General features: G+C 39.5%; 1 protein-coding gene and 1 non-coding gene across 2 annotated transcripts; both read right to left on the bottom strand.

Annotated features, from left to right (window-relative positions):
- Positions 1-12939: 12939 nt before the first annotated feature.
- On the bottom strand, positions 12940-14829 carry LOC144050268 (zinc finger BED domain-containing protein 5). The gene has a single exon (XM_077563386.1). It carries the CDS (start codon positions 14827-14829, stop codon positions 12940-12942), a length of 1890 nt encoding a protein of 629 aa, XP_077419512.1.
- Positions 14830-15641: 812 nt separating this feature from the next.
- Positions 15642-15729, bottom strand: trnay-gua (transfer RNA tyrosine (anticodon GUA)). Its single transcript is given in 2 exon segments — positions 15642-15677; positions 15693-15729. It is a non-coding gene; the product is annotated as a tRNA-Tyr (tRNA).
- Between the last annotated feature and the right edge of the window lie 9100 nt (positions 15730-24829).

Below are 24829 nucleotides of genomic sequence, written 5' to 3'. Positions count from 1 at the left end.
AAGGATCAAAGAAAAGAAAGGAAAGTGAAATCCAGCACCGACCAGACACCAGGCGTCCCGTAACCCTAACCCTAACCCCCGGCAGGTCTGATAGGCAAGATGTGGAACCAGGTGCCCCCCGTGGACTGGACCATATTGACCTTTTCATCACCTCATCTGGGTGCAGAATATTTTCATTTAGTCACTAATAATATACATATTCACATCCCTTCTTTTTGAATGAGCATCTGGTAGTTTTATTAGTTTGGAGTTAGTAAATGTTAGTGGAGTTCTGTAGGCCTGTCCTGTGGGAAAAAATTCTGTTTGTTGTGACATTCAATTAGAATACAGCCTTTGGCTGACTTTAATGACCTAAGCACATTCATTAATGTAAAAATGAAAATCTAAGCCAATTCAAATCTGACGAGGCCAATTTTGTTTACAGAGTGTAATGATTATTGGAATGTTTTATTATAATATTTACTGTTATAGATATGGCATGAATGTGCTTCCAGCCATTAAATAAATGCAACTTTCGCCTACAAATAAAATCAAAAAATAACATCTAACCCTAGGGCCCCAGGGAAAAATAGAAATGGAACATATTCACCTTATTTTCGCCGTCTCTGCCAAAACTTACTCCTTCTCCATGGTCAAGGAAATCCCCAATTGTCCTCCTGTAAAATTCATTCTCACGGACTATCTATAATTATCACATTAAGACTAACTTTTAATTTTATATTTATTTAATTCAACATGGACTGTTTGAGTCCTTCGCGACGATATACCCAGACCGACCAATAATTCCCCCATCTGAAAAAAATCGACTTAGAGAATTTTTCAGACTCTAATAATATACTGTTCTGCAGTAAATAAATTTTGCTTGCTTTTTGTTTAAAAAGAGGGGAAAATTTTACATTTAACCAGTAAATTCGACAATGCGCCCCAAGCAACTATTCACATTTCAAAAGAAAATTTGGAAAATATTAAAAGACTAAATTCAATAAGTGTAAAATATAATAATTAAGATTGACATAAATTTTATCTTATCTTTATTCACATTAGCTGTTTTCGATTTCTGAAACCACACAAAATTTACCTGAATTATCTTTTGTACTATAAAAATATTGTAGCTTAAGCCAATGAATTTTACAAAGAATCTCAGTTTTCAGCCAATCCATCAATTATTATTAATACATAAAGTTGCCCTTAATTTCAATATTTTACCATTAAGCTTGCTAGTCCCCCTTTTGTTGATGTTTGTCCAAAAAGCTGACTGTTTTAAAATAGACAGAGATAAACAAATCAGATCAAATCAAAATAAACATCAAAAGTTTTAAAATATAATAAATCTGTGTGTATAGAGTGTTGTCAATCAGTTCGTTATATTTACGAAATGTTTTACTGTAAATGTTATCACCTTATATCTGTCAAAAATATAGAGTGCAGTGTAAACAGTCAGTATCACATCATATGGTCTGGTATCACTAACTCAAGGAAACATTGTTGGTGGGGGCTGAGTCACCAGCGTAGTGGAGCAGTTTTTCCCAGGACAGTTCGGGATGCAGGAATGCTTTAAGGAAGCTTGTGCAGAGCATTGTGTGCATTGGAGCAGTTTTTCATTTAAGACTTTCGCATGTGAGTTCAGGGTGCAGTCATTGTGGAAACTTTCCACCAGGTGGCGCCAGGAACCTCTGCTGTCCATCTGTTGGTGGCAGGCACAGCAGGTGGATTGCTGATCAGGGGATGGCCGCACCACGTCCCTCTGCAGGTGGTAGCATTTGCGGTTTCTTTGTTGGTGGGGGTTTTGTTTTAATGACATCTGTGTCCCGCTTGTATCGGTCCAGTTGACCTTGTTTTGAAATAATGATTTTTAATTAAAAAAAATAAATAATAAAAAATATAAAAATATTAAAACAATAAAAGTTTATAATTAAATAATTGCTAATTATATTTCAATATTTGTTATGGTTTACAATATTTAATTTAATATGTTTTCATAAATAAGACTTAAGATAAGAAAGGATAGCTTTGCTCTAAAAATTTACGAATATAATACAGAGTCAATTAACCAGTGTGTAGTTTTCAATTAATATTTCTCAATGGAGGCCGCAGCCCGCCTAGTCAGCCTTTGGTCAAACATCAAAGCAGAAATGATTTTTTAATTACATAGCACCTCAAATTATGTCAAAATGTGATTCTTCCAGATGGTTTCCCCCATGGAATCCAGTCTTCCAGGACTCGCAAGGCCTGCTCCAAACTCTGAAATGGGACTTCAAATGTCGAATTCAAAGGTTAAATACATTCAGGAGAGATTAAAATTATTCTTCTACTTATAAACATGGGAAAAGCCCCTTTTTTTAAATTATAATATATTAATTCACCCCCCGGACCGGAATATGGCATTTGTTGGGAATTGGAATTCTCTCTTTAATGGGTGTGGCTCCTGATTCTGAAAAGATATTCAAAATTAAATAATGTTCTCGCACACAAGAAAAACTATGAAGGAAATACAATCAACTTATAACAAAACATTCTACATTAGTTGCCATTCAAATTATTTGTTTTTTAATTAATTATTATTATCATTCTTATTAAAATGCAGAGTGTGTAGACTTACATATTTTATATAACAAACAATCCCCCAAAAATTTAAATATATATATTCTCATTAAACTTTAAAAGCAGATTTAATTAACACACATACAAACGCAACAATGACACATTTAACAACGTGTCTTTTATAGAAAAAAATTGTATTCTCTATTTGTAAAGGTTTTAAGGCTGTTACCAATTTTAATTTGGAAAAAGGGTGACATCTGGCGGTCAGCTAGAGTCATAGCAATTATATTAAGTCTCCTCTATTTTCAAAATATGCACACCTTTATTGAAAACTTACTCTGTCCCTTCCTTTACCATTCATATACATGCTATCTTATCTGTTCTCCTCCATTAAGACCTACTCTTCCCTTCTATTTCAACATTACGCAAACCACCTTTTCACAATATCCTGCACATTAAAATCAAATGTCTCCTCCATTTTATGTGTTGTTATTCGTTCGATTTGTATTAGGTCGCTATATTATCGCATGTGCTGTGATGCCAGATCATCAACATTAATCGTTTGGAGATGTTATTGAGGGCCTTAGAAAATCAGTTACGGCCACAATTTATGTAATGTCGTCTAATTTATTTAACGTAGACCATGACGCCGCGGTTTTAGTGTTAGAAATTTTATTAGTAATTTTACCGTCTAATTAATTCATCCCGTTCAGCGTTTATTAAACGGTTTCATTTATTTTATTACGTAAATTCAAAATTATACGAGCTGTCTGTACGAAACCATCGAAAGTCAATATTCCAGCATCAATCATCATTTAATACACTTTTCTTAAAGTTACGTCCGGGATTTTCCTCTATATTAAAATACATATAACTCTAATACTTTTTCTAATCCGCGGTCGGCGTTTACGGAAATACAAAGTTAAACTGCCACCTTTGAAACCATCGAACAGATTACATATATTATTAGAATAAACCAACCTTTTTCACAATATAATCAAGTCCCGTCGTTCAATATTAATTACATTTTATATCATTATTCGACGGTCGATTATATAACCTAGAAGCTTTAGTCACGTATAGCGGAAAATCATTTAATCCATCAGAATAAAAGCGCACTGTAGCCCCAACATTATTACTTTATTAAAGTTATATAAATGGTTATAACTTCACAAAAATACCTAAAGCTAGTATTCTAGCATTATTCATCATCTTATCCAAAAATACACGATTATGTCTCGCTTTTGTTCCATTCGAAGAAATTACCGGTTCTATCTCGTATTTTACGTCGAACGCCTGGCGATACAAGTTTTAACGTTTTTCATCAATTTAATTAATTTACCGTAGATTATAACGGCGCCAAAAGATTTATTCCACTGGCCGCATCCATCTTTATTAGTTCTTCAATTCACGGGTGTTTACTGGGCAGAACTACGATAGCAACTGCGCATGCGCTCTCAACTTTTTCATAGCGTCATCATGTTCTCGCTTTACGGGAGCTCATTTGGGTCAAACAATTTTGTTACGCGCTCAAAAAGAGCGTCCTTAATTTCTATTAATTATTGACTCCCGCATTTTATTAGCTTATTATATTATATTATATTGTAGTTAAGTTGTATTAATATTTAGAAATGAAGTGACGTCTCACTTATAACAGAATTAGTCAACAACATATCTCATCGCGGTCCCTTTAAGAATAACCGTGACGTCCGATTATTGTATCACAAGACAAAACATATAAGACAAACAAATATCATGATCTCCTCCTAAAATAATAAATACTGCTTTAAGTCAATCAAGAAGCAGTCTCTCGGCTGCAAGGAGCGAAGCGTTGTTTTCAACTTTGAGGCAGGCCTTATTATAAAGAGACTGCCATGTGTTTGCCGTAATTAATACTGCTTGCAGCCTGAATGCCACAATTCTCTGATTCAATTGTGCAAACCCATCGTAACGCACCATCGTAGCGTTACGCTATACTGCTTTTAATCAATCATGAAGCAGTCTATCGGCATTTTAATAGCGTATCATCTTTGTCAATTAAATTTGTACGTCCATTTCAGCCTGTCTGTTCACAATTATTTGATTCAATTGTGCAGAATCCTCATCTGCGCTGAGAAAAATAATCCATCATTCAAGGATCCCATTACGATCTATTCACAGCGGACGATCTAGCCGCTGCTTCGATCCATAATCTTACCCTAATTCCTTCCAAGAATCTTAGACATTTAATTTATGCCTGTTTGCCATTCAGCGCAGCTCCATTCCATTTTAGCGCAATACCCAACAACGTGACGGCATTTCCGTATACAATGCTTACGTCACCACGTACGTGTACAGTTCAAACACCGTGGTAAAATCCGAAATCTGGGACTTCACGTCCAACCAAACGACTTCAAAATTTATCACTATTTTTCTTACATAAATTCCATCTTCAATATAATTTTGCAAGACGAATTTACTAGCCGCAGCGTTCTCAAACAGACAGAATTCCTAAAACGTGGATAAAGTGTCAACTTACCGTGATTAATGTGGCCGGGAAATTCTATTCGTCTGTGAACGCCCCGCTGCAAAACGTCGTTCTACGTCGGGGTGCACCATTTGAAAGAGGAATAAAAAATATTTTGTCCTCTTTGCGTGTTCCAAAACTTGAAGACAGATTTAATGTAAGAAAAAACACCTTTGCAAAAATGATTTTAATCTAACAGAGATCTCTGGACATCGTAACAGACTCCAATTCATCACTTAACAGGTGGAATTCAGAGCGCCGAATGTGTCTCTTCCGCGTGTAAAATGGCTTCTTATAGTTAAAACCGACCGCCTCTCTTTCATTTGTAGACAAAACATACTCTCTGGGTACTTTTCCATGAGCGATGGCGAAAACAGTCAGGGGTGTGGGTTTGAAGCAAATTCTGTTCTCAAGGACCAAATGTGTTTTCCCACAGAGAAGGAACTTCTAGACCAAATAATATGTCCCAGCTTAAGGTCAAATTATACTGAGTTCAACACTACTTACTTTACACGTCTATAAAACCTTTCAACATGGTTAATATAAAGAATTAAGACGTTAATAATGTATAACAATGGTTAATATATGAAAATAAAGAATTTAAATGTTATTAATATCTAACACCAACCAGAATCTTTCACCAACCCCAGAAACATCTAAATTCCAATTCCCCCCCAAAAAAATTAGGGAGACCTCAAAAGACCAAAGGAAAGACTGAGGAAAGGAAAGTAGGATAGATGAAGCAGAGTGAGATCCACAGACAACAGCCACAACCGATTCAACAACCAGAGGAAGAAGCAGATTGTGCTTGAATTTCAATAGATGCTGGTGTGGTGGATCTGGCATGCATGAAAACCTCCACCAAAGAGGGGAGCCGTCGACCCCGGCCAGGACAGATCTAGACCCCCAGGCTCCCTCAGGCCACGGCAGCGCCACCCCCCACCCACACCCGCCACCCACCACAACCCAGCCCCAGCCGCCCACACACACACACACACACAACCAAGCCACCGCCCCCTAGCAAAACTAGTGCAGTGAGTTAAGAGCAGCGAACAGCAGGGCCTTTCCCAACCGGGCGGGGGCAGGATGCGCACCCGCCCACCAAGCCCCCACCAACACCACCCAACCCCCCCACCGGGACACCGGCGGGGCGATAGGGCTCGACCCCCAGATACTGGGGTCCGCCCGAGGTGCAAGGAGGTTCACCAGAGCGGGGCAGGCACAACACCCCCACCCGCCCGCTCGTCTCCCGGAGCCCCGGGCCACGGATGGAGCCCGCGGCCCAGGGGAGGGGGAGGAAGGCGGACAGAGGAGGGGGGCGGGATGGGGTAGGAGACGACAAGAAGGGCAAGAGGCAGCGGCAGGGCAGCAGACAGAGGGGGGAGAAGAAGGAAGGGTGACGAGGGAGAAGGGACACGGAGCCGGAGAACGGAAGAAGAGAAGCGAGGAGGGAGAGGTGGCAAGCGGGAGGAAGGGGGAAGGGAGTGGGAACCACGGGGCACCAGAGGCCCCCCCGCCCCGAACCGCGTCACCGGGCACGAAGCGACGGACCGCGCCGGGGCAGCGCCGCCCCAGACACCAGGGAGATCACCACAACGCAGCACCCCCCCAAGAGATAATATCTTTAGCTAAAACAGGCGGTTGGAGCGTACCCCGAAGTTTTTGAATTTTTTTCTTTATCATACTTTTAATTTGCAGATAATGTAAAAAAATTCAGTTTTTTATTTTGTATTTTTGGAACAAGGATGTATACGATATAAACATATTATCTGAGAAAGGATGGTGGAGGTGTGTAATTCCTTTCTGCTGCCACACACCTAAATAAAACGGTTGGTTGTTAAGTTGAAAGTCGGGGTTATGCCATATGGGAAAAAGCCTGCAGGACTCCACTTGGGCTTTTGTCAATTCTAGTGCCTTCCACCAGGCAGTCACGGTGGCGTAAATCATTGGGTTTTTAAAACAATTATGTCGCTTAATCGATGTTGTAATAAAGAGTAAAACTCGAAGTCTGAGGTTATTACAATCCTTCTGTTCTAGTTCCAGCCAAGTCAGGGTAGCGGAAATCATTGGGTTTTTAAAACAATTGTGTCGCTTAATCAATGTTGTAATAAAGAGTAAATCTAAAAGTCTGAGGTTATTACAATCCTTCTGTTCTAGTTCCAGCCAACAGTTAGTATCTCTGTTGGGTTGTGCCCATAGAATGATATATTGTAGCTGGTTAGCTATAACGTACTGCATAAAATTTGGTGCCTCTAGACCTCCTTTGGATTTACTTTTCTGAAGAGTAGATAAACTAATCTTTGCTTTTTTTTTTCCAGTAAAACTTTTCCAGTAAAAACCATAACAGTTTGGTCGCTATGAATGGTTGTTGAGATTACTGTTTCTAGTCTAGATGCGAAAGCCTTAGCGATAATTTTAATATCAGTGTTAATTATTGAAATCGGTTGGTAACTTAATGGAAGGGTGGGGTCTTTTTCTGGCTTTAATAAAAGTTTAATTGCTGTTGTATTCATGTGGGGTCTTTTTCTGGCTTTAATAAAAGTTTAATTGCTGTTTAACCATTAGTTTTATTTTCTGTTACTACTCTTAAGAATAATGGAGCAAGCATTAACCAAAAGTGCTTAAAAAATAGAGCCGAATAACCATCCGGGCCAAGTGCTCTGCCATTAGGCATACTATCTAGACAGAGCACTGTACAGCTCGTTTATAGTAAGTGCCGCATCTAACATATGTTTATATTCAGTAGTTAACTGAGGTATATTTAAGATACTGAGGAATGCCTCAATATGCTCAGGGTTAGGCTTGTTAGTTTCTAAATATAGGTTGTGATAATAGTTATAAAAAAATGTGATTAATTTCTTCCGGTGATTGTGTGCATTCACCAGTTATCCCTTTAAAAGCCGTTAAGAGATTTTTCCTGATTGCGTTGAAGTTGGTTTGCAAGAAATGTACCTGATTTGTTATTATATTTAAAGTTGTTCTATCTCAATTCTTGTATTATAAACTCTGTCTTTTTAGATAACATATCGTCTAACTGTATTTTTTTTATTTTGTAAGTCAGTCCATATTTGGTTATTTGGGTTTATTGCGTACTCATCCGTCAGTTGTTTAATTTTATCTTCCAAATCTTTTCCTAATTTTTGATCCTGTTTCTTTTATAAGATGAAAATGATGTAATTTTACCTCTAATTACCGCTTACCCAGCTTCCCAGAGAAGAGATGGAGATAAGTCTAGAGAGTCATTTATTTCCAAAAAGTCTGCCCACTCTCTTATAATTTTGTCAAACGCTGCGTCATTTAGCAGTGAGATGTTAAAACGCCATGTCGGGGGTGGTTTAAAGGTATAATCAACTTGTAGGGTAAGGGAGACTGGTGCATGGTAGCTAATAATAATAGGATGTATTTTTGTACCAATTTTATCAGCAATAGAATTATTTGTAAGAAAAAAATATATTCTTGAAAAAGACCGGTGCACAGCGGAAAAGAAGGTAACTTCCTTCTTAGTTGGGTTTTTAAGTCTCCAGCTTTCTACAAGGCCAAAATCATCCATATATTCCCCTATTACTTCAGTAGATTGTAATCGCCTTATTCATGTTGTATTATTAGAACGATCTATTAATGGATTTAAGACTGTGTTAAAGTCTCCTCCAATTATAATAGTAGAGTTCGCTGCTAAATCAAACAGCTGAGAGAAAAATTCATGGAAAAAGACCGGATCATCATTATTAGGGGCATATAAATTACCAAATGTATATAGTTTATTAAATTTGTTATTTGGATTTATTGCGTACTCATTCGTCAGTTGTTTAATTTTATCTTCCAAATCTTTTTCAAATTTTTGATCCTGTTTCTTATTATAAGATGAATATGTTATAATTTTACCTCCAATTACCGCTTTCCCAGCTTGCCAGAGAAGAGATGGAGAAAAGTCTGGAAAGTCATTTATTTCCATAAAGTCGGCTTGCGTTCGCTATTTAATTCAAACAGACGCCTGCTTGCAGCGGTTTTTTGCTTGCGTAACCACAACATCCTATTTCTGCCATATTCTTTCGGCTTTAATTTTATTTCGGCCGAAAATTTTCGGTGGCTGAATATTCGTTGCATCACTAATATATATATATATATTGAAGAGGTTCTTCTGCCCAGATTTAGTCATAACTGTTTTAATTTCCTTATTTCCTCAGTAGAGCTTTATTCTGCGGATGTATCTTTGTGAGTGTTATCGCAATTTCTGCCAGGTCCCGTCATGACTGAAAAACCTCCTCTATTCCTCAAATGGGCCATTGTCTGTGTTTGAATGAAGTTTTTGAAGTCAAGGTGTTTGAATGATGGCTTTGAAATCAATGTGTTTGAATTATGTCTTTGAAGTCAGGTGTTTGAATGATGACTTTGAAGTCAATGTGTTTGAATGATGTCTTTGAAGTCTTATCTCATGTCCGGTGAACTCCGGTTGGGCTGTTTGCTGGGGGCTTTGTGGTGCCGCCCTTCAAGATAGTATAAGAATGTTGTAAATCCTCTGTAATCGTCGCACTTGTGAGAAGCTACAGCCATTGCCCGTAACTCACTTGTGCCCGGAATTTTCTGTAGAAATAAAAGCTTCGAAATAACTGTTCATTGATCTCCAGCCTGTATTCGGATAACCTACATTCTTACTACCCGAAAGAAAATGAACTCGCGGAGGAAAATATCTGCCTCCACAACAATATATATATATATATATTATAAAGACTCTCTGTTCCCAATTCTGTCTTGTCAACACTGTTCTCTGTCTTGTCTGCATTTGGTTCCTAACACCACACCTCATGTTTGTGTCACGGTGTGGTCACGGAGCGGGGTGGTGACTGTCGACGTGAGGCGTAGAGGACCCAAAATGCCGGGAGGCAGGAGAACCACGGCAGGAGTGCGGGTTAGACTGTTGTATTTTATTGTAAAACTCAAAATCAAAACGACAGAACAAACTCCGGGGGTGACCGTGATAATCGACAATGATCCCACAAGGGACTGATCACCACCCGGGAATTAAATGCACCCACACAAATTAGGGGATTAGTCACACCTGGGGCCAGGCACAAGTGGCTGAGGGCCTGGATTGGTCAGCCTGCGGAAGGGCAGGCATCCACTCAGGACCAATCGGGACCCTCAACCAAAGCCAGCTCTACCCAGACATGACAGTTTGGAAGATGGTCTACTATTGTTCAAAAAGAAAAAAGCAATGCTTACTTTGAGTTGTTTATTGCATCTCCCAGCTTACGGATCCCAGACGTCCTAAACAAAGTCACCGTCTGTAGTGGGACCCGGATGAAGGCTCCGGCGTAGAGTCCAGGGACTGCAGCGGCACAGGCGATGATGCCAGGGGCTGCAGCGGCACAGGCGATGATGCCAGGGGCTGCAGCGGCACAGGCGAATGATGCCAGGGGCTGCAGCGGCACAGGCGAATGATGCCAGGGGCTGCAGCGGCACAGGCAAATGATGCTAGGGGCTGCAGCGGCACAGGCGATTGATGCCAGGGGCTGCAGCGGCACAGGCAAATGATGCCAGGGGCTGCAGCGGCTCAGGCGATGATGCCAGGGGCTGCAGCGCAGGACGTACGCCGCCGGAACTGGAAGCGGGCGCTGTACGGGGGCCGCCAGAACTGGCAACGGGCGCTCAACCAGCGCCGCCGGAAACACTAGCAACGTGCGCTCCGCGAGCGCCGCCAGAAACATCGGCAAGGGCGCTGCCATCAGCGCCGCCGGAAACACTGGCAACGTGCGCTCCGCAAGCGCCGCCAAAAACATCGGCACGGGCGCTGCCATCAGCGCCGCCGGAAACACTGGCAACGGACGCTACACGAGCGCCGCCAGAAACATCGGCAACAAGCGCTGCACGAGCGCCGCCATAACTGGCCACGGGCGCTCCCCACGCGCCGCTGGAAACTGGAAGCGGGCGCTGCATGCGCACCGCCAAAACAGGAATGGTACCTGCCTCTTGATCCGCTGGGTCCGTTTATGGTGGGCTCATTCTGTCACGGTGTGGTCACGGAGCGGGGTGGTGACTGTCGACGTGAGGCGTAGAGGACCCAAAATGCCGGGAGGCAGGAGAACCACGGCAGAAGTGCGGGTTAGACTGTTGTATTTTATTGTAAAAATCAAAACGACAGAACGAACTCCGGGGGTGACCGTGACAATCGGCAATGATCCCACAAGGGACTGATCACCACCTGGGAATTAAATGCACCCACACAAATTAGGGGATTAGTCACACCTGGGGCCAGGCACAAGTGGCTGAGGGCCCGGATTGGTCAGCCTGCGGAAGGGCAGGCATCCACTCAGGACTAATCGGGACCCTCAACCAAAGCCAGCTCTACCCAGACATGACAGTTTGGAAGATGGTCTACTATTGTTCAAAAAGAAAAAAAGCAATGCTTACTTTGAGTTGTTTATTGCATCTCCCAGCTTACTCTGAAACTAATATTACAGCTCAGTAGACATGGTGCTCTTCTGTGTTTCATCATTAATCATTATGTCTGTGTGTTTTATAATGTCCCCTGGTGGCCAAGGTCCACCCACCACAATAAGCAGTACTGTGCCCATTGAATTATCATGATGCACAAAATGTTTAATTCTTTACAGTCTATTAAATTATGTAAGTACAATACTGTAAGGTGCTATTTCTCTTATTAAAACAGGCCAGGCAGAGAGGTGACAGTTTGTTTGGCTGGAACAACTGTGTGTGGGGAGGGTGGGAGTGCAATGTCATATAACTGTCACACTGATGTCACACAAGTCACTTGCTGCAGGAGTTGAATACATGTGGCATAAATTATGCATTTGGATTAGGTTCAAATCTAAAAACGGTAACCACAGTTTTTATATGCAGTGCTGCAACATGACGACACACATGAGCTACTGTTTTACCCACCATTCGTCCAGACTCACAAATATTTCTGTGTGTGTGCACGCATACTTCTGTGTTTGTTTGAGGAAGGGATGCAAACGTTATATCGCAGAGATCAAGTGAGAATCTGAAAAACTACAAAATACAAACCGTTTATCATCTTCCTTCACAGCTCACATGAAAGTCACACAACATTTACTCCTTATGAGTGGAAAAGTGCGAAGTCACCACTGGCTTTAGATTGTCTTTGTAAAAAAGGCATTAAGACAGCATGTCACCATATTATACCTATTATCAACCCGTATATTGTGCATCTATACACCATCTATACACTAGTGCAAAAATAGGCAATTATGCAGTTACATTAATTCAAATCACAGGTTTATCTCATGTATCTAAATAAATAAATAAATAAAACCATTGTAAAACGTAACAACAACAACCAAGCAACTTTATGACAAATGACAATGTGCATGTTGATACTGGAGTTGTGCTGCTTTAAATATGACCCCCCCATCATGTTTAGCACTGAAACTGTTCGTTTTGGCATGTTGACTGCCATTATATTTGAAGTTTATATATTTACACTCATGCCACCAATCACTCATGAAAATAGCTGTAGTCTATAACAGGGTTTGGAACCCCCAGACACTGGCGGAGCCAAAGGGGAGGCCGGGGTAGGACGTGCCCCTGCTCAAATGAGATTGGACCCCGCAGGGGCCAAATGATTGACATTTCACGGCACCGGCGCAGTGGCGTCGCACGTCTTGCCAGTGCAGCCTCCCATTTTTTTCAATCAGACCTTCTACAGCAGTGTTTTTCAACCTTTTTTGGGCCAAGGAACACTATTTTCTTCGAAAAAATCTCAAGGCACACCACCAGCTGACAATGTTAAAAATTAAAACTCTGTTGCCTATATTAACAATATAAAGCCATTCTTGTCAAAGTTACCTCAATATGAATCAAATAAACAAAAAGAAAAAAGTGTTTTGTCATCTTTTTTTATGTTTACTCACTCAGTGTGAAACCTGGGCCTGTTTGGATGAACACAGAGAAGATATTCTGGCAGGAATCGACGAGAGGCACACACGAAGCTCTTCCTCAACAGCTCTCAGTCTCTCTCTGTTCTTTGTTTTTATGGCAGTCAGACTTGAAAAGCTCACCTCGCACAGATATGTCGTGGAAAATGGGAGCAATGTCAAAATAGCTTTGTTTGCCAGAATGGGGTATTCCTTGGCAGTAGCCAACCAAAAACTGTCCAAAGGCAGATCAGCAAAGCTTAGCTTTAAACCACGATTTTGTCTCAGTTCAGTTAGTTGCTCATGCTCCTGTAAAGTCATGTCCTTTCCAACTGATACTGAACTGTATGGGTCCCTGACCCAGTCAAGGCTTTCAGTTGAGGTTGAAGAGAAATAAAATGACATCTTTTCCTCAAGCATTTTCAAATGTTTAACTATTATCTCACACGATGCAGCAGTGTTAAAATCTTGCAGTTTCTTGGTAAGTGGGAACATGTCGAGGTTGCCACGTTCCACATATTGTTGCCAGAGGTGCAACTTTGAACGAAATCCATTTATTTTATCTGTACTTGTAAGGAAGTTTTCATTTCGACCTTGCATTCGTGTGTTCAGATCATTCAGATGATGAAAAATATCTGACAGGTATGCCAGCTTTGCACACCACTCATCACTTGCAAGCAGCTTTGCGTAATCGGACTTCTCATTTGTCAGAAACAATTTAAGTTCCTCTCGCAGTTCGTACACCCTGGCGAGCACCTTGCCGCGCGACAACCATCGAACCTCCGTATGAAACAGCAACGCTTTATGCGTCGCTCCCATTTCTTCACACAAAACTGCAAATATGCGACTTTTCACAGGTCGTGACTTAACAAAGTTCACCATGCGCACAGCATCATCCAACACAGGAACTAGGTCGGCTGGTAAAGTCTTGGCTACGAGGGCCTCGCGGTGTAAAAAACAGTGCGTAACAATCACATCTGGGTTCCTCTGCTTCACTCGGCTTACAAAGCCTTTGATGCGCCCGACCATGGCCGCAGCTCCATCAGTGCAGACACTTGTGCAGTCTTCCCACTTAAGTCTTCCTTTTTCAAGGTATTCTGATGTGACGCGAAAAATTTCCTCTCCTGACGTTTTTTCTGGCAATACCTTGCAAAAAAGGAAGTTTTCTCTGATCGCGTCTCCATCCACAAAACGCACATTGGCCAATAGTTGAGCATGTCCACTAATATCAGTAGACTCATCCAGTTGCAATGCAAATTTCTCACTGATCCGGATCTTTTCCAAAACCACACTTTCAATGTCTGCAGACATGTCATCAATACGTCTGGAAATTGTGTTATCTGAGAGAGGAACTTTGGCTATTTCCTTAGCCGCTTCAGGTCCGAGCATCTCATTCACAATAGCTTTGCAGGCTGGCAGTATCAATGTCTCTGCCACAGTGTGGGATTTTTTTGACTTAGCAACCAGTTCAGCGACGTGGTAGCTAGCTTTCAGGGCTTTCTCGTTTACCTTTGTGGTTTTCCTCATAAAAGTTGTCTGTTTCTCCATGTGTTCACGCAGACGAACAAAATAGCCCACATCCTTGTTTTGGAGAGAAGGGTGTTTCGTTTGGAGATGGCGTTTAAGCTTACTTGGCACCATAGCACTGTTTGATAGCCTTTCACCACACACCAGGCACAACGGTATCGGTTTCGTCTCATCCCCGGTAAAGGTAAATCCAAGTGAAAGATAGCTTTCGTTGTACTGTCGCGCGCTAGAGGCCTTGGTCGAGCTCGCCGTCTTTGCTGTCTTTTGACCACCACTCATACAAGGGCCTTCATCTGGGTCCGAATTCTGTCCAGGGTCCGGTTCGGAGTTAGCATTTTTCCTTTTCAAAAACTTTTGCATCACTGTCACCGTTTTGTTTTGCTAGGCACCTGCCGCCATCCATGCATCACTAATCCTTGTTTCAAAGTAGAGGGCAATCAACAACTAGCGACGTGCTGCCACCTACAGGCGAAGATTTATGATTACTGCCACTCTTCCGCCACACTGCTCTCACAGCCGACAACAACACGTTATTGGCAGATAATAATTAATTTGTTTCTAAAAAATGTTTTTAGACCAATTAAGTGAAATTGGATAATTTCCCATGGCACACCTGACTATATCTCACGGAACACTAGTGTGCCGCGGCACAGTGGTTGAAAAACACTGTTCTACAGTGCTCCGCTCTACCAACTGAGCTATCGAAGGTTGCTGTGTTTTCTCAAGAACATCTGAGGAATGGGGATAACAAAGTACAAAGCGGCAACGAGCGACTGTGACATTTTCAAATTTGTATATTTAGATGAGTTGGAGAAATGTAATTTTATTTCCTATTTTAGAATATGTTTGGGAATTCTCCAAAAACATATTCGAACCAGCGAACCTAAGAATTTTGGCCCAGACACTACAGTGCTCGGCTCTACAAACTGAATTTACAAAGATTGCTGCGTCTTCAGGAATAAACTAGGAATTGGGACATGACAAAGGCTGCTGTGTCTTGAGAAATAAAACAGGAATTGGGAAAGATGACAGGGATGTGGAGAAGAGTTGATGAAAATGCTTTGTGGAACAAGATGTAATTGTGGCATTTTCAAAGTGAGCAAATTCAGATGAATTAGCCACAACTATTTGTATTTCCTATTTTGATCAAGATTGGGAATTCTTCCAAAAACTCCTTCAAGCAGGATTTGAACCAGCAACCTAAGGATTTCAGCTGAGACCTTCTACAGTCCTCCGGTCTACCAACTGAGCTATCGAAGGGTGCTGTGTTTTCTCAAGAACATCTGAGGAATGGGGATAACAAAGTACAAAGCGGCAACGAGCGACTGTGACATTTTCAAATTTGTATATTTAGATGAGTTGGAGAAATGTAATTTTATTTCCTATTTTAGAATATGTTTGGGAATTCTCCAAAAACATATTCGAACCAGATTAGAACCAGCGAACCTAAGAATTTTAGCCCAGACACTACAGTGCTCGGCTCTACAAACTGAATTTACAAAGATTGCTGCGTCTTCAGAAAAAAACTAGGAATTGGGACATGACAAAGGTTGCTGTGTCTTGAGAAATAAAACAGGAATTGGGAAAGATAACGCGGATGTGGAGAAGAGTTGATGAAAATGCTTTGTGGAACAAGAAGTGATTGTGGCATTTTCAAATTGGGTATATTAAGATGAATTTGCCACAATTATTTGTATTTCCGATCAAGATTGGGAATTCTTGAAGAAACTCCTTCGAGTAGGATTTGAAGCAGGGACCTAAGGATTTAAGCTGAGACCGTCTACAGTCCTCCGCGCTACCAACTGAGCTATCGAAGTTTGCTGTGTGTTCTCAAGAACATATGAGGAATGGGAATAACAAAGTATAAAGCAGCAACAAACTACTGGCTATTTCAATTTTGTAAGTTTATAAAAATGCTTTGTGGAAGGAGTAAATGTGGCATTTTCGAATTGGGTAGATTTAGATGAATTAGCCACAATTGTTTGCATTTCCTATTTCTGATAAAGACTGGGAATACTCAAAGACTCATTTGAGCAGGATTTGAACCAGCTACTTATGATTACTGCTCAGACCTTCTACAGTCCTCCGCTATACCAACTGAGGTATCAAAGGTGTTGTGTTTTCTCACGAACATCTGAGGAATTGGGAAACAAAGTATAAAGCGACAACGAGCCACAGTGGCATTTTCAAAATTTATCTTTAGATGATTTGGAGAAATTTATTTTTATTCCCTATTTGTGAATAAGTTTGGGAATTCTACAAAAACGTCTTCGAACCAGATTAGAACCAGCGAACCTAAGAATTTTAGCTGAGATACTCTATAGTCCTCGGCTCTACAAACTGAATTTACAAAGATTGCTGCTTCTTCAGAAATAAACTAGGAATTGGGACATGACACGGATGTAGATCAGAAACTTAATGGAAATGCTTTGTGGAAAGAGAACTAATTGTGGCATTTTCAAATTGGGTACATTAAGATGAATTAGCCACAATTATATGTATTTCCTTTTTTTTGATTAAGATTTCTTCCAATAAGTCCTTTGAGCAGGATTTGAACCAGTGACCTAAAGATTTCGGCTGAGACCTTCTTCAATCCTCCGCTCTACCAACTGAGCTAGAGAAGGTCTGTGTAGCTTTTTGAGAGCATCTGAGAAATGGGGATAACAAAGTAGAACGCAGCAACAAGCAACTGGCATTTTCAATTTTGTAAGTTTATAAAAATGCTTTGTGGAAGGAGTAATAGTGGCATTTTCGAATTGGGTATATTTAGATGAATTAGCCACAATTATTTGTATTTCCTATTTCTGATAAAGATTGTGAATACTCAAAAGAACCATTCAAGTAGGATTTGAAACAGCTACTTAAGATTACTGCTCAGACCTTCTACAGTCCTCCGCTATACCAACTGAGCTATCAAAGGTCAATGTATCTTTTTGAGAACATCTGAGGAATAGGGATAACAAAGTAGAACGCAAATTCACTGAGGTATAGTATCAATTACACCTTGACTATGGGGCAGATGCCATGGACTTCCGACATCCGTAAGTTACACACCCACGCCGTTTCCGACCACTGCTGTGACACACTGGCCACGTCCCAACACTCACACCCATCGACGGGAAGCGCAACTGAGGGGAACAAGGGCATAAGCACAAGCACCGGGACGCGGCCCACATGTCGCAAACAGCAAACGGAAACAGTGCGTCTGAGACAGACGGAAGTCCCGCCTTCTCCGTGGCATATACCCCATAGCAATGCTCATGTACTTAAACGAAATAGACAAGACAGAGAGCTAAATTAAAGAAAACACACTCGTTGTCGGCAGGATTCAAACCCAATGGATTTCTAGTCCATCGCCTTAACCACTCGGCCACAACAACCTTACGCATGTGGTTTTCATATTAATGATAGTGCTTGATGAATAGACCAGTTATAGGTCAGAGTTCAGAAAGAAACAGCACCTCTTGCTGTCCAAAGATGGTCTCACACCTTTAAGTCTAGTCTCTTATTAAGTTCTGAGAAATCAAGTCAACAGACACACCTTAAACAGTACTTATCTAAAGTGGGGTTGAACACAGACTTTAATTTGATCAGAAGTCCCAATTTGCTGAGGAACGAGTCACACCTTGACATCACCATTCATATTGTCATAAATGAAACAAAGAGAATATAGAAGGCTAAATTCCAGAAAGTAATAGCGTTGATTTGAATGCTACGAGGGGAGACCCCAAAGGATTTCATGTCCATCGCCTTAACCACTCGTAACATTAGAATTAGGGTTTCAAACTAGGGTTAGGGTTTCAAACTAGGGTTTTACATTAGGGTTAGGGTTTCAAACTAGGGTTTTACATTAGGGTTAGTGTTTCAAACTAGGGTTTTACATTAGGGTTAGCGTTTCAAACTAGGGTTTCAAATTAGGGTTAGGGTTTCAAACTACTGTTTTACTTAAGGGTTAGGGTTTCAAACTAATGTTTTACTTAAGGGTTAGATTTTCAAACTAGTTAGTTAAAACCCCAACCCTAATGTGAAACCCTAATGTAAAACCATAGTTTGAAACCCTAACCGTAATGTAAAACCATAGTTTGAAACCCTAACCCTAATGTAAAACCCTAGTTTGAAACCCCAACCCTAATTTGAAACCCTAGTTTGGAACCCTAACCCTAATGTAAAACCCTAGTTTGAAAACCTAACCCTAAAATAAAAACCTAGTTTGAAACCCTAACCCTAAATTGAAACCCTAGTTTGAAACCCTAACCCTAATGTAAAACCCTAGTTTGAAACCCTAACCCTAGTTTGAAACCCTAACCCTAATGTAAAACCCTAGTTTGAAATCCCAACCCTAATTTCAAACCCTAGTTTGAAACCCTAAACCTAATGTAAAACCCTAGTTTGAAACCCTAACCCTAGTTTGAAACCCCAGTTTGAAAACCGAACCCTATTGTAAAACCCTTGTTTGAAACCCTAACACTCAAGTAAAGTTAGTAGTAGTATGAAACTTTTATCCTATTTGGAAACTCTAATATAAACCCTAACCCTAATGTAAAACCCTAGTTTGAAACCCTAACCCTAATGTAAAACTCTATTTTGAAACCCTAACCCTAATTTGAAACCCTAGTTTAAAACCCTAACCCTAATGTAAAACACTAGTTTGAAACCCTAACCCTAATGTAAAACACTAGTTTGAAACCCTAACCCTATTTTGAAATCCTAATCCTATTTGGAAACTCTAATATAAAAACCTAGTTTGAAACCCTAACCCTAAATTGAAACCATAGTTTGAAACCCCAACCCTAATTTCAAACCCTAGTTTGAAACCATTACACTAATGTAAAACCCTAGTTTGAAACCCCAACCCTAATTTCAAACCCTAGTTTGAAACCCTAACCCTAATGTAAAACCCTACTTTGAAACCCTTACCCTAATGTAAAACTCAAGTTTGAAACCCTAACCCTAATGTAAAACCCGAGTTTGAAACCCTAACCCTAGTTTGAACCCTAACCCTAATGTAAAACCCTAGTTTTAAACCCCAACCTTAATTTGAAACCATAGTTTGAAAACCTAACCCTAATGTAAAACCCTAGTTTGAAACCCTAACCCTAGTTTGAAACCCTAGTTAGAAACCCTAACCCTAATGTAAAACCCTCATTTGTAACCCTAACCCTAATGTAAAACCCTGGTTTGAAACCCTAACCCTCAAGTAAAACCCTAGTTTGAAATCCTTATCCTATTTGGAAACTCTAATATAAAACCCTAACCCTAATTTCAAACCCTAGTTTGAAACCCTAACCCTAATGTAAAAGACTAGTTTGAAACCCTAACCCTAATTTGAAACTCCCGTTTGAAACCCTAATCCTATTTGGAAACTCTAATATAAAACCCTAGTTTGAAACCCTAACCCTAATGTAAAACCCTAGTTTGAAACCCAAACCGTAATTTCAAACCCTAGTTTGAAACCCTGACCCTAATGTAAAACCCTACTTTGAAACCCTAACCCTAATGTAAAACCCTAGTTTGAAACTCTAACCCTAATGTAAAACCCTAGTTTGAAACCCTAACCCTAATGTAAAACCCAATTTCTAAAACCTAACCGTAATGATAAACCCTAGTTTGAAACCCTAATGTAAAACCCTACTTTGAAACCCTAACCCTAATAAAAAACCGTAGTTTGAAACCCTAACCCTAATGTAAAACCATAGTTTGAAACCCTAACCCTAATGTAAAACCCAATTTCTAAAACCTAACCCTAATGATAAACCCTAGTTTGAATTCCTAACCCTAGTTTGAAACCCTAACCCTAATGTAAAACCCTAACCCTAATGTTAAACCCTAACTAAGGTTAGGGTTTTAAACAATAACCCTAATGTTAAACCCTAACTAGGGTTTCGGGTTTCCAACTAGGGTTTTACATTAGGGTTAGGGTTTCGAACTAGGGTTTCAAATTAGGGTTAGGGTTTCAAACAAGGGTTTTACATTAGGTTTAGGGTTTCAAACTAGGGTTTTACATTAGGATTAGGGTTATAAACTAGGGTTTCAAATTAGGGTTAAGGTTTCAAATTAGGGTTAGGGTTTCAAACTAGGGTTTTACATTAGGATTAGGATTTAAAACAGGGGTTTTAAAGTAGGGTTAGGGTTTCAAACTAGGGTTTTATATTAGGGTTAGGGTTTCAAACTAGGGTTTAAAATTAGGGTTAGGGTTTCAAACGAGGGTTTTACATTAAGGTTAGGGTTACAAACTAGGGTTTTACATTAGAGTTAGGGTTTTAAAGAAGGGTTTCAAATTATGGTTGGGTTTTCAAACAAGGGTTTTATATTAGGGTTTAAACTAGGGTTTTACATTAGGGTTAGGGTTTCAAACTAGGGTTTTATATAAGGGTTTCCAAATAGAATAAGGGTTTCAAATTAGGGTTTCAAATTAGGGTAAGGGTTTCAAACTAGGGTTTTACATTAGGGTTAGGGTTTTAAACTAGGGTTTGATATTAGGGTTAGGGTTTCAAACTAGGGTTTTACATTAGGGTTAGGGTTTCAAACTAGGGTTTAACATTAGGGTTAGGGTTTCAAACGAGGGTTTTACATTAGGGTTAGGGTTACAAACTAGGGTTTTATATTAGGGTTAGGGTTTCAAACTAGGGTTTTTTATAAGGGTTTCCAAATAGGATTAGGGTTTCAAATTAGGGTTAGGGTTTCAAACTAGGGTTTTACATTAGGGTTAGGGTTTAAAACTAGGGTTTAACATTAGGATTAGGGTTTCAAACAGGGTTTCAAATTAGGGTTAGGGTTTCAAACTAGGGTTTTAGATTAGGGTAAGGGTTTCAAAATAGGGTTTTACATTAGGGTTAGGGTTTCAAACAGGGTTTCAAATTAGGGTTAGGGTTTCAAACTAGGGTTTAACATTAGGGTTAGGGTTTCAAACGAGGGTTTTACATTAGGGTTAGGGTTAAAAACTAGGGTTTTATATTAGGGTTAGGGTTTCAAACTAGGGTTTTATATAAGGGTTTCCAAATAGGATTAGGGTTTCAAATTGGGGTTAGGGTTTCAAACTAGGGTTTTACATTAGGGTTAGGGTTTAAAACTAGGGTTTAACATTAGGATTAGGGTTTCAAACAGGGTTTCAAACTAGGGTTAGGGTTTCAAACTAGGGTTTTAGATTAGGGTAAGGGTTTCAAAATAGGGTTTTACATTAGGGTTAGGGTTTCAAACAGGGTTTCAAATAAGGGTTAGGGTTTCAAACTAGGGTTTTACATTAGGGTTAGGGTTTCAAACTAGGGTTTCAAATTAGGGTTAGGGTTTCAAACTAGGGTTTCAAATTAGGGTTAGGGTTTCAAACTAGGGTTTTATATTAGGGTTAGGGTTTCAAACTAGGGTTAGGGTTTCAAACAAGGGTTTTACTTTAGGGTTAGGATTTTAAACAAGGGTTTCAAATTATGGTTGGGTTTTCAAACAAGGGTTTTATATTAGGGTTTAAACTATGGTTTTACATTAGGGTTAGGGTTTCAAACTAGGGTTTTATATAAGGGTTTCCAAATAGGGTTAGGGTTTCAAACTAGTTAGTTTAAACCCCAACCCTAATGTGAAACCCTAATGTAAAAACGTAGTTTGAAACCCTAACCGTAATGTAAAACCATAGTTTGAAACCCTAACCCTAATGTTAAACCCTAGTTTGAAACCTTAACCCTAATGTAAAACCCTAGTTTGAAACCCTTACCCTTAAGAAAACCCTCGTTTGAAACCGTAACCCTAATGTAAAACCAAAGTTTGAAACCCCAACCCTAATTTCAAATCCTAACCCTAATGTAAAACCTTAGTTTTAAACCACAACCCTAATTTCAAATCCTAGTTTGAAACCTTAACCCTAATGTAAAAACCTACTTTGAAAACCTTACCCTAATGTAAAACCATAATTTGAAACCCTAACCCTAATGTAAAACCCTAGTTTGAAACCCTAACCCTAATGTAAAATGCTAGTTTGAAACCCTAACCCTAATGTAAAACCCTAACCCTAATGTTAAACCCTAACTAAGGTTAAAGTTTTAAACAATAACCCTAATGTTAAAGCCTAACTAGGGTTTCGGGTTTCCAACTAGGGTTAGGGTTTAAAACTAGGGTTTTACATTATGGTTAGGGTTATAAACTAGGGTTTCAAATTAGGGTTAAGGTTTCAAACTAGGGTTTCAAATTAGGGTTAGGGTTTCAAACTAGGGTTTTACATTAGGGTTAGGATTTAAAAAAGGGGTTTTAAATTAGGGTTAGGGTTTCAAACTAGGGTTTTACATTAGGGTTAGGATTTCACACTAGGGTTTTACATTAGGGTTAGGGTTTCAAACAGGGTTTCAAATTGGGGTTAGGGTTTCAAAATAGGGTTTTACATTAGGGTTAGGGTTTCAAACTAGGGTTTCAAATTAGGGTTAGGGTTTCAAACTAGGGTTTAAAATTAGGGTTAGGGTTTCAAAATAGGGTTTTACATTAGGGTTAGGGTAACAAACTAGGGTTTATATTAGGGTTAGGGTTTCAAACTAGGGTTTTACATTAGGGTTAGGGTTTCAAACTAGGGTTTAAAATTAGGGTTAGGGTTTCAAACGAGGGTTTTACATTAAGGTAATGGTTACAAACTAGGGTTTTAAATTAGAGTTAGGGTTTTAAAGAAGGGTTTCAAATTATGGTTGGGTTTTCAAACAAGGGTTTTATATTAGGGTTTAAACTAGGGTTTTACATTAGGGTTAGGGTTTCAAACTAGGGTTTTATATAAGGGTTTCCAAATAGAATAAGGGTTTCAAATTAGGGTTTCAAATTAGGGTAAGGGTTTCAAACTAGGGTTTTACATTAGGGTTAGGGTTTTAAACTAGGGTTTGAAATTAGGGTTAGGGTTTCAAACTAGGGTTTTACATTAGGGTTAGGGTTTCAAACTAGGGTTTAACATTAGGGTTAGGGTTTCAAACGAGGGTTTTACATTAGGGTTAGGGTTACAGACTAGGGTTTAATATTAGGGTTAGGGTTTCAAACTAGGGTTTTATATAAGGGTTTCCAAATAGGATTAGGGTTTCAAATTAGGGTTAGGGTTTCAAACTAGGGTTTTACATTAGGGTTAGGGTTTAAAACTAGGGTTTAACATTAGGATTAGGGTTTCAAACAGGGTTTCAAATTAGGGTTAGGGTTTCAAACTACGGTTTTAGATTAGGGTAAGGGTTTCAAAATAGGGTTTTACATTAGGGTTAGGGTTTCAAACAGGGTTTCAAATTAGGGTTAGGGTTTCAAACTAGGGTTTAACATTAGGGTTAGGGTTTCAAACGAGGGTTTTACATTAGGGTTAGGGTTACAAACTAGCGTTTTATATTAGGGTTAGGGTTTCAAACTAGGGTTTTATATAAGGGTTTCCAAATAGGATTAGGTTTTCAAAATAGGGTTAGGGTTTCAAACTAGGGTTTTACATTAGGGTTAGGGTTTAAAACTAGGGTTTAACATTAGGATTAGGGTTTCAAACAGGGTTTCAAATTAGGGTTACGGTTTCAAACTAGGGTTTTACATTAGGGTTAGGGTTTAAAACTAGGGTTTAACATTAGGATTAGGGTTTCAAACAGGGTTTCAAATTAGGGTTAGGGTTTCAAACTAGGGTTTTAGATTAGGGTAAGGGTTTCAAAATAGGGTTTTACATTAGGGTTAGGGTTTCAAACAGGGTTTCAAATTAGGGTTAGGGTTTCAAACTAGGGTTTAAAATTAGGGTTAGGGTTTCAAAATAGGGTTTTACATTAGGGTTAGGGTAACAAACTAGGGTTTATATTAGGGTTAGGGTTTCAAACTAGGGTTTTACATTAGGTTTAGGGTTTCAAACTAGGGTTTAAAATTAGGGTTAGGGTTTCAAACGAGGGTTTTACATTAAGGTAAGGGTTACAAACTAGGGTTTTACATTAGAGTTAGGGTTTTAAAGAAGGGTTTCAAATTATGGTTGGGTTTTCAAACAAGGGTTTTATATTAGGGTTTAAACTAGGGTTTTACATTAGGGTTAGGGTTTCAAACTAGGGTTTTATATAAGGGTTTCCAAATAGAATAAGGGTTTCAAATTAGGGTTTCAAATTAGGGTAAGGGTTTCAAACTAGGGTTTTACATTAGGGTTAGGGTTTTAAACTAGGGTTTGAAATTAGGGTTAGGGTTTCAAACTAGGGTTTTACATTAGGGTTAGGGTTTCAAACTAGGGTTTAACATTAGGGTTAGGGTTTCAAACGAGGGTTTTACATTAGGGTTAGGGTTACAAACTAGGGTTTAATATTAGGGTTAGGGTTTCAAACTAGGGTTTTATATAAGGGTTTCCAAATAGGATTAGGGTTTCAAATTAGGGTTAGGGTTTCAAACTAGGGTTTTACATTAGGGT

This window comes from Vanacampus margaritifer, chromosome 4 (genome assembly GCF_051991255.1).
Source record: "Vanacampus margaritifer isolate UIUO_Vmar chromosome 4, RoL_Vmar_1.0, whole genome shotgun sequence".
Lineage (NCBI taxonomy): Eukaryota > Metazoa > Chordata > Actinopteri > Syngnathiformes > Syngnathidae > Vanacampus > Vanacampus margaritifer.
The sequence above is the reverse complement of the archived record's forward strand: the minus strand, read 5'-3'. Positions and strand labels throughout refer to the sequence as shown.

Excerpts from the sequence above, each read along its gene's own strand:
- LOC144050268 (XM_077563386.1), bottom strand. The coding sequence starts at position 14,829 with ATGCAAAAGTTTTTGAAAAGGAAAAATGCTAACTCCGAACCGGACCCT.